The sequence below is a fragment of the Alligator mississippiensis genome, chromosome 7 (assembly GCF_030867095.1).
Source record: "Alligator mississippiensis isolate rAllMis1 chromosome 7, rAllMis1, whole genome shotgun sequence".
NCBI classification, from domain to species: domain Eukaryota; kingdom Metazoa; phylum Chordata; order Crocodylia; family Alligatoridae; genus Alligator; species Alligator mississippiensis.
In genome coordinates this window covers 16,891,452-16,910,234 of record NC_081830.1, presented here as the reverse complement: position 1 = coordinate 16,910,234, position 18,783 = coordinate 16,891,452, and the positions used below count along the sequence as shown (strand labels likewise).

General features: G+C 43.2%; 2 protein-coding genes across 2 annotated transcripts; one reads left to right on the top strand and one right to left on the bottom strand.

The window, feature by feature from the left end:
• Window positions 1–10,056: 10,056 nt before the first annotated feature.
• On the top strand, window positions 10,057–11,040 carry LOC132251881 (olfactory receptor 10A7-like). The gene has a single exon (XM_059731801.1). The coding sequence runs from the start codon at window positions 10,057–10,059 to the stop codon at window positions 11,038–11,040; it is 984 nt and encodes a 327-aa protein (XP_059587784.1).
• Window positions 11,041–15,161: 4,121 nt separating this feature from the next.
• On the bottom strand, window positions 15,162–16,109 carry LOC132251880 (olfactory receptor 4D9-like). The gene has a single exon (XM_059731800.1). It carries the CDS (start codon window positions 16,107–16,109, stop codon window positions 15,162–15,164), a length of 948 nt encoding a protein of 315 aa, XP_059587783.1.
• Window positions 16,110–18,783: the final 2,674 nt, after the last annotated feature.

Here is an 18,783-nt window from a genome sequence, read left to right as displayed (position 1 = left end):
ACATCAGGAAAAGAAGTATTTGCAACTCTGGAAGAATTTCAAATCCCAGGAGGATAAATTCAGTGATGGAAGTTTGATTTCCTACTTCTGCATCTGCCATGGCATCAGAGAAATTCCATACAGCTCTGCAAAATACTCTTAAGAAAACAGACATTTTTAGTTAGTTCATCTCCTGAGTTTTAAAGAGACTGCATCATGCACCCCTCCTAACTTCATATGGTGGAAGAATGATTCTTTTGTTTTGGGCATCTTGAACTTCAAACATTTGTTATTTGATTGGTGGTATAGAGAAGAAAGCAGGGAAATCTTTGCATATCCTATTGGACTACATTTTGACTCAAAGTTATGAAGTATATATTTTAATTTTACACATCTAATTATATTAATCCCATTCATAGTGCTCCTGTTGTTTCTAGAATTGTTCTGCTCTAGACACTGACTCTAAAAAAGTTAATCAAAGGGTTTTTGATGTTTTTGGTTTACATTTCATGTACTCCAGATAAAAATCCTAATGAACCCATATAATATAAATTAAAAATATATACTTTTTTAACATTGCTAATCATATAAATATGATTTAACATCTTAAAACACTGGAATCTTTCTGATTCCAGAATCGGTACGTCATGAAGACTAATTAATAGATTCTGAGCCAGAATATATCCCCACTCTCACTCCATAAGCAGATGCAAGGGAGAATTGTGTACTGTTCGTATTTTTAGGATGCTCCCTTACTGCATTACTAAGTACTTCTAACCCCAAGGGTTTGGAAAGCATTCATTAAGTTCCACAAATCACGAGACTGGATTAACTGGAAAGGCTTTCATTTTACAAAAGAAGTGCATTATTTTTCTCCCTACAAAGAGAGCGTGTTTTAGAAAACATGTCCATGACCAAAATGGAAAATAAGTACGTGTGTGTCACTAGCAAAATTCACACTAGGTACTTTGGAACAATGCTAAGAACTGAGTGCAGAAATTTCATCACACTAGTTGTTCACTCGAGTGTAAAAGGCAGAGGTGCACCTGGACACTTGAGGGTCCTGAAACACAGCAACACATAGGGCAGCATCCGTGACTGCTGATCTAATGGCAGGGTCAACAGAAGGGGACCACCTAACCTGTGCAATCCTGCTCTGGCTCATGAAGCTCTATGGCACACCTTTTTGAACATTTCTGGTTCCACTTATCAGGAGAGTGGTAAATGCCCCAAAAGTACATGATAAACTGATAGCATTGACCTCTAGGCTGTTACCAAATATCAAACTAAAGGAATGAAAGGTTGCTGGGGCACATTTATTTGGTTGTGCCAGAAAGATTGCAATGCTACCCATGATGGTCCTTGAGCATGAACAGATCATGACTGGTAGATACAATTCCCAGGGCAATGAGGAAAGAGTTTTTGCCATGGGCACACAGTGTACCACTGCAGACCACCCAAAGCTGAAGGGAGAAGAAGGAAGGCTAGGTAAAAGAGGTTTGTGGCCAAAATGGAAAGACTGTTTTATTTTTTTTTTTTATTTTTTTGTTTCTTTTTAATTTGGGATTCAGTATAACCCTACAAATCTAAATCAGATGTGGTCTTTCATAAGGCAGATCCTTTGGGGTCCTGGGAAAGAATCCAGGCTGACTTTGCTGGTGAATTACCACTTACATCAAAAGTCTGCAAATATTTGCTGCAGATTCTCTCTCTCTTGGGTTGAAACCTTTTCTACAAAACAGCTGTGAAACACAGCTCAGTAACTAACATATGTCTTCAGTAGATTGCAGAAGGTTACAGACTTAAACAGAGGTGGTAATGTCTTTGGAGATGTGGCAAAGGTCATCTGAACTGGTAGGAACTGATCAGAAATTCTGCAGTGTTTATCACCTTCAGGCCTTGGGCCAGGAGGAAAGGATGAACAGAGAAATTAAAAGTCATTTGAGAAGGAACTGTTACAGGCTCCTCAGGGGAGCACGTGTTTGAGACCCTCTGTACTGTACCATTTCTTGAAAGGGAAGCTGTGAGTGGGATAATCTCACAAAAGAACTGCACAGCCTGGGCCATGCCCAATAGTCACTGATTTTATAGGCTGATGGTTTGGGCACTCTCATCAGTTTTAGATAAATAGTAGATATGGATTTTGTTCCTATGGTAAATGCCATTCCAGTCCACCAGCCAGGCAGAACTACACCTGGATAAGGAAAAAGCTGTAAACACTTCATTATTTTTAATACTGCACCCCTTCCTTTCTGTCATATTCCAAAGCACAATGGAGCTGGATCAGGGATTGTCCAATGGCCCACACTCCATCGCCTGCCCCATACCACTTTCCCACCCCACACACCAGATCAGGGCTTGGTCAGGACCACTCCCCTGCTATACTCCTGGATTGGGCCTGGGCCATGCCACTTCCCCCACCATGAATCAAAATTGGCAATAGGCCATGCAACTTTCCCTACCATGTGGCTGGATCTCTTCATGTGCTGGGCCCAATCAGGAATGGGTTTCTTCTTGATGTCCTCATAGGGCTGCAATTGTTCCTGTTTCACTCCCCACAAATGATAGATCAGCCCCACAGGCCAGATCTGGACTCTGGATGGGCTGCCCAGTGTTCATCCTTGGGCAGTCCTGCTCTAGATGATGGGTACCTCAGTTCCAGGACTTCCAGCGTCTCCTTGGAGTGCCCTAGCTATAGACCTTTAGGGTCAAAGAACATGTTTTCACTCCTGAGGTTAAGTTTGGTAGTCATGGGTGATAACAAAATTTTAATAGGGGTGGATGGTTAAAAAAACTTAAAAGGACCCTTGAGTCATTCCAACAAATGTGAGAAATGTATTGGATAACTGACAAAGCAAGATTAATAGCTGAGGAAAAGCACAATCTGACGGGATGGCTCTTGACTGCCATGAAGCAAAGCTGGCCAGGCTCACAGTCTCCAAAGCAGGGCGTCCTCTAAACAGTCCCACTTGCAAACAGTTAACCAGGTGTCATGTAGTAGTTCCCAAACTTTCCCCCAGCCTATACTTGCTACTTATAGATGGCTGGTAAACATAATCTTAATATTCCAGTAAATGACCACTGATTGGTTGTATTTAAATTTCTTTGTTTAACTGAAACTTTCAGAACTGGAATAAATCAGATCTCTTGTGGACCAAAAAAGCATCAATTAGCTGAATTTTCTACCCTTGAGAAAGCAAAAAGGAACAAAAGGGAGATTTTATAGGGTTTTCAGCTTGTACAGATGTTATCTAAGTGATTGCTGCTCACTTTGAAATGTAAACGTAGATCCCTAATTTCTCATGTCACAATAGCTGGTTTAAGCTTCCTAGCTCAGCTCCCCTACTACAGGTTGTGTTAGTCTGAGTCAGCTAAAGGGCTGACACATGTGATGACTGTGCTAGCTCTTTTCCAACATGGGTTTTGGCCGAGTCCATTTTCAGGGATCTTAAGACTGCTACACATCTAAAAGGACTGTGTGTACTTGCTTTGCCGACTAGTGGGAATGCTTTGTGCATATAGTTAATGGTACATAGTCAACCACATGCATCCAAGCGGATTCCCAAGACAGAAAGTGCCAAAAACGCCATGTATGTGACCAAAAAATAGACACAAAGAGAACTAGGAAACAACAGAATGTCCCTCCAATGATATTGTGAGAAAGCCCAGAGAAAGCTTGTGACTGACCTAGGAGGAATACCCACAATTCCGTGGTCTCCTACTCCTGCCTTAGCATAAAACAGTCCTTGCTTTCTAATCACAGGTTGTTGGGATTCCCCCTGAAAGCTGGGACTTTTGAAAGCCCCTAAATTAGTGAGACATGTCATGTCCAATAGGATTTGCTAGCCACACTCTTAGAGGTGGGTTAAAATCAAGCTACAAACATATTCATGAAGGCTACCAATAGCAAGCAAATAACACCATGCCTACTAATGACCTCTTCCCAACATATAATTGATAGTTAGTCGTTTTCATCATTACCACTTTTCTTATGAGGATCTCAGTGTGACACCAGATAATTCTGCTCCCTACATTCCCCTATTTGTTCAGCAGTATAATCCCATGCTCAGGCCCGTAAAACAAGACTTAGCCAGAATAAAAACTAGGTAAGAGCAGTATGTTATTCATGGACTATCAGTTACAAGTCCCTGATTGTCATTGTTTATCCCTGAAGCCTTGGTTCTGGCCATTCACCAGAGCACAGTATAAAATGACATAGGTTCAGTTGTGAATTAAGTGAAAAACATGTTTAAAAACAAACTATTTGAGAGTGAGTTAGAGATGGTTTAAGATTCTTGTAGACTTTGTTCAAGTCCCTTCTGGACACTCTTGTGGACAAATTAACTGTTTGAAGGTTAGGATACAAGTTTGCCAACAATGTGTAAAAGAGGTTTGGTTTTTACCACATCAGCCACTCTTTAATATCCACCAGTGCACAGGCCCGTGATGCAGAACCTAAAGGGAGACTTATATCTGGGCCCAAGTATTGGAAGCCTCAGTTTGAGGAAAATGTGTGTCTACTGACTTGAAGCACAGAAAATTCATATGACACAATCAATTTAATACTCTTATCTGGAACAATTTAAAAATGAATAATACGGTGTCAGGACAATCCATTCATTACAACAGGGTGTAAAATGTATTTAATCTCCCTGAAGCTTTTCTTTTTCTAGATTGCCACAAAACACATGGGCCAGGAGCAATTCATTTTCTACAGCTCTGATTCCTGTTATTTCCATTATGCTTGAACCTGCTAATAGAGTTTAACAATGTTTGCATTCCTCTCCAATTCATAAACACAGAGACAACTTTCTTTACAGTAGTCTTTACTTCCTTGTATCTCAGGCTGTAAATGAGAGGGTTGGCCAATGGAGTCAGCACAGTGTAGGAAAGAGAGGCAAATTGGAGGTTGGAAGTGGGAACCCAGAGGCAACTGGGTGGTAATACAGCTATTTTGGGAGGGCTGTAGTAGGTTATCCAAGGGGGTGGGGGGACTTCTTGCCTGGCCTATACTGTACCTAGACAGCTGGAGGGCAGGGCAGGCACAAAGAAGACTTGCAGGGCCCTGGCCACAGCCTTGTTTGCCAGCCTACCAGTGGCTGATCTGAGCAGTGCACATTAGAGAGGGTTTTAAATATGTGACTGATCACTAGTGCTTGTTAACCTTGACACAGACTAGCATTCCTGCTAACTCTAACAAGTCATCTCAACCTTGGGCAGCTTATAACTTATACTGCGAATAGCATTTATGGAAGAGAAGACGCTGCAGGAAACCTTGATGTCAGGTCAGGGGAGGCGGGGGATGAGTAAAGTCCTTAATGACTCTCAAGTGAGCACTTCTGTTAGTGCTTTTCTTGCCCTTCATTTCTGTTTTTATATTCTGTGTTTACAGCTTTGGTTTCTGCCTCATGCTACTTGGAAGTGTTTCAGGCGGGGGAGAGGGGTTGACCTGGAAGAGCAGGGTGACTGTGATCTGCCTTATGTCATGGATGTGAGCTGTTGCTCCTATATCCACCAGTCATTGAGGGAAGGTGGGGAGTGAGGGAGGTGAGGAACGATGGCTTTGGGGGTTGTGATGGGTTTGCTGAACTTCCATAGTTCAAGACAGTCATACCATGCTCATCTGCATGTTCACAAGTGTGGGGTGCCCTTTCAGCAGAGGTATATACAGCCTGAACAAGAGGCGAATGCTGGATGTGGGACTATGGCACAGACTCAAGGCAGGTTTTGATGTGCTTGACTGTATTTAAGTCGTCAAGGCCCAATGAACTTCATCCCTGGATGCTGAAGGACTGTGCCGAAGGGATCTGGGAGCCCTTGGCAATATTTCCAAAGTAGTGGGAGACAGACAAGTTTACACAGGACTGGAAAAGGGCTGGCATAGTACCTCTTTCTGAAAAAGGCAACAAGCATGGCAGTGACTTGCAAGGGCTAACTCCACACACACGCTGGAGCCACAATGGGTAGCTGCAGAGTTACGTCATGATGTAGGGCAGACAGCTCAGGAATGGCCTGAACAAATGGCTGGCCTGTGCATGTCATTTCCAGCATCTCTGAGAGAGGGCTCCAGAGGTCTGCAGATCCCTACCTGCTATCCCTTGCACTGGCCCTACACTCTATACAATGTCATCCTCCATGGCCTTGTGTCTCGGCACATTGCTGCCAGACACATGGGGTGATGCAGGTGTGTAGTGGGATGATGCCTAGAAAGGGACAAGCTGCTATCCCTGTCCTAGAGCACAAGGATGAGGACTGAAGCACCTGGGGTCATGAGTATCATTGAGGCTTGAATGCCAAACACCAACAGCTGGTTTGGAAAGCTAACCTCTCATACCTAATTCTCCAGTATAACACTCCTATTTTATGTAAATGTCATGGCATTGGCTGGAGTAACACAGCATTGAATTAGGCCCATGTTTACTGCGTGGTAGATAGGCTATACCAATTCAGGTGAATTTTGTATTGCATCAGGAACTCAGACATTCCCGCTTATACTAACTGAGGTGGAAGTAAGATAAGAGATTGAAAGATGTAGCTAGGTACATCTGCGGGAGAGAGATGCATAAGGCAAATATGTATATAGTAGATGCGCAGGCTGTTCAAACAAATACATTTTGTCAAAGATAAACTCATAGACATAATTTAAAATAGGACAAAAAAGAGCAGGGAGAGGGCATCTAGTTTATGTCTCTGAACTATTAGGTCTTATTTTTTAAATGGTGCTTATATAATTCACAGGGGAAAGGTTTGAATCAGGTGTTGTTTTGTTTGGTCCTCCCCCCCCAATTATGCTGTCTGGATAAACAATGCATCACTGTCTGAAGATAACACCTTATTGGCAGTTAAAGAAAATTAAACCAGTGCAACCCACTCAATACATCCATTCTTTGCAGTCAGAGAAGAGACACTTCACATTGTAGAGTTAAGCAGAAAGAGATTCTTTGGCCACATCGAACCTGTCCTCTCTCTGTATGTATGCATTTCTGATGTGATTGCTTCTCTGTGCTGTTTTGATGCTCATTCTGGTTCCTCCTGAAGAAAGCAGAAATATTCCCATCTACTTCAGTACCAAAAGGTAGTAATATTCCCTTATGTGCTGCACAAAGTATGAGATTCATTATCATACAGATATAAATTCTGTGTCCCACATTATGCGTGTGTATTGTCTAAGTTAGGTACAGGAGCAATAGTTTGGAAGGCATTTATCTTTCTAGATCTCTACCCAGTCATCCATCCATGGTGGTGAAAATATAAAGAAGGAAATAGACCACCCCCCCCACCAATCATGTATATCTAGGCAGAAATGTAAATCGTAATGGTCAGATACACATCAGTTTGGGTAGCAATAGTCTTTCCATCTTTGGTTGGAAAGCTAATTTGTTCTGAATGTATACCTAAATCATTATGCTGGATCAGGATTTTTTTATCATTAGTGATCTGTCTGTTTTGGGATATAACAGTTTGCAGCTTTCCATCATCTCATCCAATTTGCCTTTTTGCAAGAAATGTTTGTTCTTAGTTCCAGCTTTGTAAACCTGAATTAACTAAACTAGTCCACAGCCTTCAGAAAGAATATTTGAATCTGGTATTATTTTAGCATTCTTTACTCAGGGGCATAGTCTACACATGAAGTTGCACTGATGTAAGTAAAGATGGGCTTTTGGAAGGTTTTGGCTAAAATGCCTTTGGGCAGGGGGCTGGACTCGATCTTCTGAGGTCCCTTCCAGCCCTAATGTCTATGAAATCTATGAAAATGGTGTAAGCCTCTTTGGGGACATTCATACCAGTTTAAGTTTGATTTGTCATCAGTTTTTCTTTTAATGGTAAACGTGCAGGTACACAGTGATCCAATATAACCAGCTTAAACTGTTGTGTGTGTTGAAGCAAGGACTTACAGTTACTTAAATCAGTTTAAAAACAGGTCTCTAGTTAAATAGCATTTAAAACTGATTGCTGTTTAGTCCACAACACTTCTTGGGGCAGACACAGCCACGCAGAATTTCCTTTGCTTGCATTCTTCCTTCTTTCATCAAGGTATTACAATACCATTCTATTCTTGGTACCGGAACAACTTTCCTGACCACAAAGCAACCATCAGAGAAACAACACCAAATACTATACAACGTTCCAACCTCATACTCAGTGAAACGGAGAGAACAAGTCAACCCTGAAATATCATCTACGCACATACTTCCCAAACACGGCTACAACCAATGCCCCCAATGGCATTCTATGTAAGCCCATGCCAGTGTTGTCCTAGCTCTTTAATTTATATTAAAAATAAGTGTGTGTGTGTGTGTGTGTGTGTGTGTGTGTGTGTTCCCCCGTCTTCTAACTTTTCCTGTTCCTCACTTTATAACTATCTTAAATGCTTTATTAAAACAAAAATGGCTTGTTGCTGTGATCTAGCCCAGAGAATCCTAGAAAATAATTGCTTTTTCTTCAGTCTTCCTAGCTCCATAAAGGGAGCTCCTCTATTAGACACAGTAGCTGCAAATGAATGAAACCTTGCTAATTCTCCTCTGAGCTCTTGAAAACTCGTCACAGAATATCCTCAGCAGTTCCCTTCACTCTTTTACTTCTGTCCTCTGCCATCCAACCTTTCAGTTATCAGTGTTTTCTTTCATAGAATCACCCTTCTGTTTTTATCACTTTCTGGTAGCATTTCCTAGGAAAGACTGCACCAACTTCCCCCAAAATTTCCCTTCTTAAAGCAGTCAGCTCCTCACATTCTCTTGCCTGGATCACCAAATGTTTGGTTCCTAGAGCTGGGGATTTCTTGGGTAAAGCCTTCACCTCCTTGGACCCTTATGTACAGATCTAGCAGAATTAACAGAAAGCCTGCGTTCAATGTGACATCATGCAATTTTGTATGTTTGTATATTTTCATGCTTAAATGCGAATCCTCCATTTCAAATATAGTTTCAAAGGAGTAACACTCTTTAGTATCAAATGGCATCCAGCACAAGGGTCTCCAGTGGACTACAACAACTGGGACCGTTCTCCTTTGATTTTTATAGAATCAGATTAACTTTTTCTCAGGCTCCACTGATGAATTGCACCAGCTGGGCGTCTGGCCTATTGATAATAGATCACCTAGATCAGGGGTTCCTAAACTGTGACACATGTACCCCTGCGGGTATGCAATACATCTCTGGGGTGTGTGCAGGAGAAGTTGTGTAATGGTGAATTTAAGTTTCACTCTAATAATAACTGTCATTAGGGGGTTATAAACATATGCTGGTAGGGGTAAACTGGCAGCTAGTAAATCTGGAAGGGGGTACACAATAAGAAAATGTTTGGGAACCTCTGATCTAGATGATGCATTAGCTGGCTTTGTTACCCTGTTACTTATCTTGGGTTATCTTATGTACTGAGCATTGGGGGAAGATGATCAATTAATATGCAATTTATATTCAATCAACCAATGCTGTGTAGTCTTTGTGCATGACAAATCTCAGCTTTTAAGTTAAAACTCAGCTCCTCCTCATCTACAGGACAACAAGGTGGTGTTTCTACAACCAACCCATCTTTGCTAGCCTTGGGAAGCTTTACCGTTTTACACTCCTCAGGATCAGTTCCTATGTGTCCTTTCAATACAGCTCTGTTATAGATACAGTGTAAGATAATGGCACAATGATTTCAGCCCTTTTCTCCCCTGCATCACCTGGGGTGAGGGACAATGGTCATAAGCTGATGGAGAATAGGTTTAGGTTAGAGATCAGAAGACAATATTTTACAGTTAGGGTGGCCAAAATCTGGAACCAACTTCCCAGGGAAGTGGTCCTCGCCCCTACCTTGGGCAAATTCAAGAGGATGTTGGATGATCACCTGTCTGGGATCTTGTGAACCCAGCATTCATTCCTGCCTGTGGCAGGGGGTCAGGCTAGATGATCTGTTCAGGTCCCTCCTGACCCTAGCTACTATGAAACTCTGAACTATAAGCTACCACCAGGGTCCCAACCAAAAATGGGGTCCTTCGTAAATCCTAGCTTTAATGCAAAGCCTAAACCTAGACCTACATCAAGCTCGTTTACCTCAGCAAGCCATTGAAGGTGTTTTTTATTCTCTCTTCAGATGGAAAACATTGAAGAATTGAAGGTGGAGAACCAGACCACAGTGACCAGCTTCATCCTGCTGGGATTTTCCCACCTTGCCAAACTTCAGCTTTTACTCTTTGTGGTGACTCTCCTCATGTTCTTGGTCACTATGATGGGGAACTTTCTCATCATTGCAATCACAATAATTTACCCTGTCCTGCACACCCCTATGTACTATTTCCTCAAAAACCTGGCTTTGATTGAAATCTGTTACAGCCTGTGCATTGTCCCCAGGATGCTGGTGAATTTGCTGGTGGGAAGAAAAGCCATTTCTTTCTCTGCCTGTGCCCTGCAGCTGAATGGTGTCATACTTTTTGTCACCTCTGAATGCTTCCTCTTAGGTGCCATGGCCTATGACCGGCATGTAGCCATTTGCCACCCATTGCACTATGCCACCATCATGAGCAAGAGGTTGTGTATTCAAATTGTGACAGGATGTTGGCTTTCTGGTGTCTCAATGGCAGTGGGATTCACTTCTTGGTTGTTCAGTTTTCCTTTCTGTGGGTCAAAAGAAATTAACCATTTCTTCTGTGATGTTTCCCCAGTGCTGAAGCTGGTATGCGCAGATACCTCCTTATTTGAGCTGGTGATTGTCATAGACATTGTAATAATTGTGATGGTTCCTTTTTTCTTCATCTCTGTTTCTTATATCCATATCATCTATGCTATTCTCCAGATACCATCACCTGAGGGCCGACATAAAGCCTTTTCCACCTGTGCAGCCCACTTGGTGGTGGTGACTCTGTTCTATAGCACTGCTGGCATCATTCACCTTCGCCCCAAATCCAACCTTTCATCCAACAGTAAGAAGTTGGTGTCTCTCTCTTACACGGTGGTCACGCCCATGCTGAACCCCATTATCTACAGCCTGAGGAACAAGGAGGTCAAGGAAAGCCTGAGGAGATTGTTTGGCTTAGGGATGTTTATGGAAAGGCCATCAATTTTGCCTTTAGCCAGGTGATGGTTTCCTTGAGTTTGGGATATAATGTCTTACATTTCAGTGAAAGAGCAAGTTCACTGATTCACACAGCTGATTCAAAAACTCAAAAATCCTAATTTAAGAAACGCATTAATGCCATGTCAGTTATTCAGTCAAGTAAACCAAAATCCAATGTTTTGAAGGTGAAGCTGGATACATACAGACTGCAAATGAGGCACAGATTCATAACAGTACAGCCAATAATAAAGCAAAAGAACATTTTGCCTATGGCCCCTTGCTAACCCACTACTTGGTATCTCTGCATTGAGCTGGGAAGTCTTTCCAAAGTTTAGCCACAAGTTGTTGCCTTAGATGCAGATTTCAGTGGATGAAATTTGGGGGGCTATGCTGTGCAGAAGGTCAAACTAGATGGTCATAATTATGCTTCTGACCTATTATAAGAATTTATTAATTTACCTAACTCAAATGCAGACCCCCCACCCCAGGCAATATAAACATCAAGGCTGAATTTTAAAAGGAATCCAAAGAAGCTTAATGTCCAAATCCTATTACAGTTGACGTAGATACTATGGGTGGAACCAGGATTTCAGAAAGGATGATGCAGAAGCAGCAACCTGTGTTCCTGGGTGGCTGACCCCAACTCCAAACCTTCCCCACACATCAGGGTGGGCAGACCAAACCACTGGAGTAGCATCTGTGGACTGTTTTTAAGTCCCTCAAGTAGATAAGAGTCTTCTCTCCCCCCTCCCTTCCCTCCATGCTCATCTCCCCACTTCCATTCTACCCCTTCCCCACCTGTGGCTGCCACTATCCACAGATGAGCCAGGGATGAGGGGCTACACAGCTGCTCCTGCCCCACTGCAGCTGGGCTGCATGTGGAGCTAGGCTAAGCTACAAGCAGCAGTGGCAGCAGGTGGGTTTCCTACTTCCCACCTGCCCTTGGGCTGCCAGGGAACACGAGTGGGACAGAGTGAGGAGAAAGGGAAGGAAGGGATGGATTCTTACTTGCTTTGGGGACTTTGAAAAAAAAACTTTATTGCTATTACCATGTAGCAATAAACTCCAGCACAGCTAATGCCAGAGTTTATTGCTTCCAGGTGCAGTGTCCTCATGCATGCCTGAGACCACAGTACGTTGACCCAGGGAGGCACAGGCCAGCTGGCAGGCAGCTCAGGGGCTCAGCCTGAAAGCCCAGGGCTGCTTCCCCTTGCTCAACGTGCTGCAGAGGGGATGGCTGGGGCATGGAGATGCTCCAGTGTGAAGCTAGCCAGCAGGTAAACCCCACGGTGTACCACTCTCATGCCCCAGCAAGCCCTATCACTGTCTATATGTGCATTGTGGTGGTGTACATTTCTCCACCACAGGATAGCACTTGTGTCTGGCAGTACTATCCTGCAGAGGAGTAAATTAATTTACTCTGGCCTAATAGTGCCTCATGTGTAGATGATGACACTCTACTGTGGAGCTAATTAGTCTACTCTGTAGTAAGTGTCTCTTGTAGATGGACCCATAAAAAAAGTTAATTCCGATAACTATCCTAGTAACAGTTGATGCAGTACTAGTAGCTCCAACTGGGCCCCAGAGCCCAGGCCAAAGTTGCCACCACTGCTGCTTCTACTGACCTGGGCTGGGCTAGGACCAGAACAAGCATGTGCTCCATGTGCTGGGTTGGAGCAGGGTAGATTCTGTGGGACGGGAGGCAAGGGGGAGGTGAGGCACAGGCAGAGCTGGCAAGGTGCAGACCCTGGGGCAGGGGCAAGTAATTATTTCAGGTGAATAGCTGCTTACTGAATTTTGGCAAGCTGTTGAGGGGTGCATGGGTAGCCCCACCCCTTGACAGGTGCCCCGCCCCCTGGTCATCATCTTGGGACTGGAAGTCCTAGCCCTAACCTCTGACCTTTGCCACTGGAAGTTCCTCCCCTTGCCCCTGGAAGTACTCCTTTGGGAAAAAGGGTTTGCCATCTTAGGGGGAAAAAACCAACAAATTACATACTAAAAATCAAACACCTATAATAATATATTTTAATTAATTAAAAAAAATATTTTTGTCCTGATTTGTGTGAGTTTGTGGTATATATGCAAAAGTGATTATATATGGGGGTTTGTGGGGATGTGTGGATGTGCGTGTGTGGGTATGGATGTGGCTTTGGGAGCAGGGTGGCCAGTGGGCAGGCAGGAAAGAGGGAAAAGTGGTCCCCACTCCCTGTGGCCAGCACTTCGCGCTGCAGCCACTTAAAGCCCCCTGTGTTGAGCACCAGCTCATTCCCTGCCACCACTGCTAGCCTGGGCCCCGCGCCAGCTCCGGGCTCACTCGTCATGGCTGAGCTGTGGGAGCAGCAACTGGGCAGAAGCTGCTGCTCAGCATGGAGGAAAGCAGCTCCCCCGCTCCCCCTGCTTACCACCACCAGGCAGTGTTTGCTGCTGCTGCTCGCCCAGAGCCCAAGCCATGCTAGGCTGAGATGTGGCTGCTTCACAAGCTGCCTTTGCTGCCCAGGAGCCAAGGGCAGATAAATATTAATTTTCTAAATTTTTTAGGGACCCCATGGACTGGATAGAATGGCCTGGCAGGCCAGATCTGGCCCACGGGCCGTATTTTGCCCACCCCTGCCCTGGGGAGATTGCAGGTGGTAAAGGCTCCCTGATGTCAGGCTTACAGTGCCCCTGCCCGAAGCACCTTTTAAGGGGACATATGCAGCTGGAAGGGGAAAAGCTCCCTCATAACCAGCCTCATTCACCTGTTTAAAGAGGTGCCAAGCACATACAGCTGGGTATAAAGGAGCTCCTCCATCCCCCACTGCTTATGCCAGGTGCTTCTTTAAACTGATGCAGGCAGTCAGTTGTGCACCCATTTTTAAAGAGGCACCTAGGATCCTGGACCCAAGACCTGGTGCTGCCTCCAGGGACACAGCAGGGGGATCTGGGGGGGTTTGGGATCTGGACTTGTCTCTAACCCAATCCCATTGACTGGGCAGGGGGCAGTCCCAGAATCTAGGGCTGCCCAGTCTTGGATCCCAATGCAAAGCACTGAGGATTGGGATTCAGCACTGGGCAGCCCTGGTCCTGGTTCAGACTCAGGTGTCTCCCCTGTTCAGTCCTGAAGGTGGGCAGGGGAGGGCTGTATCTCGGACCCCAGAGTGGTCCCATGCCCTGAGACTCACCTGGAACCACCTCCTTAAAGAACAGGGGTTGCAGACAGTGTTGTAAGCTAGGGAGGGGCACTAGGGCAACCATCCTGGGTGCCAACTTCAGGGGCAGGAAAGAGCAGAAAAGCAGCAGCTGCTGCATGCTGTTGTGTGTTCATGTTTGCAAATGTGATGGCTGCTAGAAGTCACTGCTTCCACTTTGCCCTGAGTGCCTGGCCACATCCCTACACTACTGGTCATAGGGAATGACTCTTTAAGATGCTGGGTCCTGGCAAGCCTGCATCCCAATGTTGATGGTCTGATTGGCAATATGAGGACCAGGGTAGCCTCCAGCCAGGCTACAGACCAGTCAAAGCCACACATTCAATTTTTGGAGCCATATAAATCAGCCACAAAGATGTTACATACACTTCATGGAATGTTTGTTGCTAGTTTGCCATTTTATGGGGCCATAAATACAATGAATATGTGACATGTTGCTATTTCTGGCATGATTAACACATTATTTGCACCAGAGAAGTAGCCAAGGGTCAAAGTTGCCCAAAATAGCTATTTATTCTTGAATAGATAAAAACTACAATATAAAAAGCGAGCCAATCATTCAGTTTTGAATTTCCTCAATTCAGATACTCCTTCTGTGGCCTGCGATAGTAACTTAGGTTTTCTGTTCCCAAACTCTCTTTCTGTATAATGGGAATAGCATCTATTCCCTGAATTTAGGACTGTGAAATGCTGAGATACTTTGGTGTGGAGATCATATAAGGATCCACACTAAAATGACTGAAGATCTTGGTTAAAAATTCTAATTTCTTGAGTACTTTTGAGACAGTTCTTGCTTGAAAGTAAAATTAATGTTACTTGATTCTGAAATCACAACAGTGCCTGACACATTAGGATGCCTGATTCCTATGAAATCTAGTTTGTTCGGAAAATTCAACTATCTTTATCTGGAGGTTTTGGTTTGTGATAAATATGCAGATGGAATACAGCAAAAGTCAATTAATGTTTTGATTTATTTACAGAAAACAGAACCTTTCCCAGTAACCGCCCAATGGCGTTTTTCATGTCAGCGTTCCTCAATGTATAGATCATTGGGTTCAGCATTGGGGTGACCACTGTGTACAGCACAGAAATTGCCTTGTCTGCTGCAAACTTCTCATAAGGCCTGTCATAAATGAAGATACAGGGTCCAAAATGCAATGTCACCACTGTCATCTGGGCAGCACAAGTAGAAAGGGCTTTGTGCTTTCCTTCCATGACATGTGTCCTTATCTTGAATAAGATGATCATGTATGATGTAAGCAATATGAAGAAGGCCCCTGTACCAACCAGCCCATTGTTGGAGACTATCAGCATGTCTATTATATAAGTTTCTGTGCAGGCCAATTTGACAACCTGTGGGACTTCACAGTAGAAATTGTCCAAAATGTTGGGTCCACAGAAGGGCAACTGGATGATCAGTGCAATCTGGACAACAGAATGCACAAAGCCACCCAGCCATGCCCCAGCCACCATCCCCATGCACACACCTCGGCTCATGATGGTCAAATACTGTAATGGTTTATGTATAGCCACATAACGATCAATCGCCATCACTATGAGGAAGAAGACCACAGTGCCTCCTATAAAGTGGAAGAAAAACATCTGGGTCAGGCACCCATTGAATGAGATGGTTTTGTGTGGGGTTAAGAAATCCCTTAGCATCTTGGGGGCAGTCACTGAGGACTCACTGAGGTCCAGGAAAGCCAAGTTAGCCAGCAGGAAGTACATAGGTATGTGGAGGTGAGGGTCAGAGATCACCGTGAGAATGATGGTGACATTGCCAAGCCAGGTTGTCACATAGACTATGAGGAAGACTAGGAAAAGTGGATGTTGCAGCTCAGGACTCTGAGAGAGGCCTACAAAGACAAATTCTTTCATTGTGCTGGTGAGGTTCTCCTGCTCCATTTAGTGGTCTGAAAGAGGATCTGCAGGGAGGACACCAGTGAGAAGATAAACATTTCTGTCATTGTTTTACTCTTAAGTTACTGGTTAACACTCCCAACCTTAATTTAACCTTAGATGTACTTTAACAACACAATTTGGATTGGGAATTTCCTTCCTTTCCTTTCCATTCCTTCAGAGTCAACTACTCCCATAGCCCTCTAGAAGAAAACATTATCCTGGTGATCTAATACATTGGCAATGCTACCTTTGAAGAATTGTGTATAGGTTATAGACAGGACATTTTATTAGGTGGAATGCTGTCAGTCTTTAGAAGTGCTGAAGTGCTTTGATATGGGCTTAAGAGGTATATATGTGTATACCTGCATAGTAGTAATGTCTAGAGACACATAACTGTTTGCATATAGAAAGGTATGGAGACTGCCATTCGTGACCTCAGTTCATGATCACCAAACATTAATTTCTCATAAGTTAGGATCAGCAAATCACTATAAAATGAAGAATAAACCACATGGCTCCTTGTAAGTGCAACTGCAGGGGAATGAACTTGATGACCCAGGTTTTCCCTTCTAGTCCAATGTCTGAACAAATTATTCTAGTATCAGATTCAATGTCACATTCTATGTTCATTCTGTTTTGATTAAAACTTTCACTAAAAAGCATAGTTAAAATATTTCCATGTTTTAACTTTCAATTTAGCTCTGAATTTACGCCTAAGTGCTGTTTATTCTTTGTCCACCACGATTTGAGCCATTACGATAATTACATCTTCTTGGCTTGGAAATTACTGTGGTGGTGTGGCACAGGTTCCAAAACTTTTATGTGACTTAAAGAAGTGGTTTGCAACCTTTTTGTAGCAGGACCCATTTTTAAACATCAATGGCCAGTCCTGACCCAGTGCCTCTCACTCCTGACCTGCTGCCCCCCACCTACAGGCCGCAGCCCCCCAGTATATGGGGTAGAGGGGGGAGGTATGGAGGCCCCAAGCAGCCCATGTTGCAACTCAGACATGTTTTCCCATGTTTTTCTCTTTTAAAGGAGAATCCGTTTGTGACCCTTTCACATACTCTCGTGACCTGCTTTTGGGTCATGCCCCGCACGTTGAGAGACACTGACTTAAAGCAAGTAAATAAGATTAAGTAGATTCATGGTATTGGATGAAAAAGGCTGTTATCTATGAAACCTTATGTATTCCTAAACTAGTTAGTCTCTAAGGCATCGCCCTGCCTTGCCTTCTTCCTGATTTCACACTAACACGCCTAACTAGGTCATTCAACTCCTAAGACACATTATACAGATCACATGTAACTGCAAGCTGCTGCAGGCAGATTTACCAATACATGAGCTGGGCTATTTAAAATGAGTTTGGGTAAATCTACACAAGATACACCACAGTGACTGTACTATAGAGATATCTTAAGGTTTTCAAATCTCTGTGGAAGAGCGAAATGGGTGCACATCAAGCTGACACTGATTTGGTTCAAGAAGTAAGTACCTTTAAATGCCATCCTTTACCTCTCTGTGCTTCAGTTCCCCATTCATAATATGGACATAAAACTGCTCTCTTAGTTTATTAGTGTATGTGATTATAAATATGCTAAATATTGTGAAGCATCATACATTATAGAAATGGTATTTTAGGAAAAACTTAGGAGGGTTATAAATACTAAGTTGGATGCTGTCAAAGAGAGCTGGATGCTGAATCCCCAGTAAAATGAATATAAAGTTGGTAGTCATCTGTCTAATTGGCTTTGAAAATAGTAGAAAAAGTTACAATTTGTGAGTCTGCCCTGGTATGAGAACGCTTTCTGTTCTACTTGCACAATTTGTATCAATTCATAGTCAAAATAAGACAAAATAATTTCCAGTTACTGAAATGGAGGCTGAAATTATTTTGATATTTGGATGAATATTTTATAAACACATATGTATGAAGTTGCTCAAAATTGTCTCAAAAGGGAAAAAAAAAACCCCCAAATGTTAAAAAATTGTATAAAACAACTATTTGGTTCTTTAACAAGCTCTAATGCTAAACATAATCTCCAGGAACCATTAACAATGTTTTAAATATTTATTCAGTTTACATGTTGCCCTCTCCAAAAGAGGCCCAGGGCAGCTTGCAATCAATGAAAGATAAAAATATTCAACTAAATTAATAGGTAATATAGTAAACTCTCCAGATTGTGCTCCAAAACTTAGTGCTCAAAAACCCACACCTGCTGAAGCCCTGTGCAAATAAAAAGGTCTTAAAACTCTTTCAGCTGTCTATAAGGGAATCCAGTGGTTGGAAACTGAACAAATGCAACTAGAAATAAGGTTGAATAAGAAGCAAAGATAAGATATTTTGAGAACTTTAAGTCAAGGGTAGTTACTTTTTGGAAAATATGCTGTAGTTCCAACAGGAATGAGGGACTCGATTCAAGAATTAGCGTGTGACATTTTATTACCCGTGCTAGACGGGATGTCAGAAAGAGGATGCTCAGAGCCATATTGCCCAGTACTGTACCTGGGCAGTGGCAGCTCACTGTGCAAGGGAAGCAGCCAGAAGCTCACTGCTGTGGGAGGTGGTATCACCTTCTTTTTGGCCACTAACTCATATGTTGAACAGCCAAAAAACCCCTCAATGATTTTTAGCAGCAAAAAAAGGAAGTGACATCTCCTTTTCCACAGCAGCACA

Bases quoted from the DNA above. Each gene is read 5' to 3' on its own strand.
- LOC132251881 (XM_059731801.1), top strand. From the start codon at position 10,057: ATGGAAAACATTGAAGAATTGAAGGTGGAGAACCAGACCACAGTGACC.
- LOC132251880 (XM_059731800.1), bottom strand. From the start codon at position 16,109: ATGGAGCAGGAGAACCTCACCAGCACAATGAAAGAATTTGTCTTTGTA.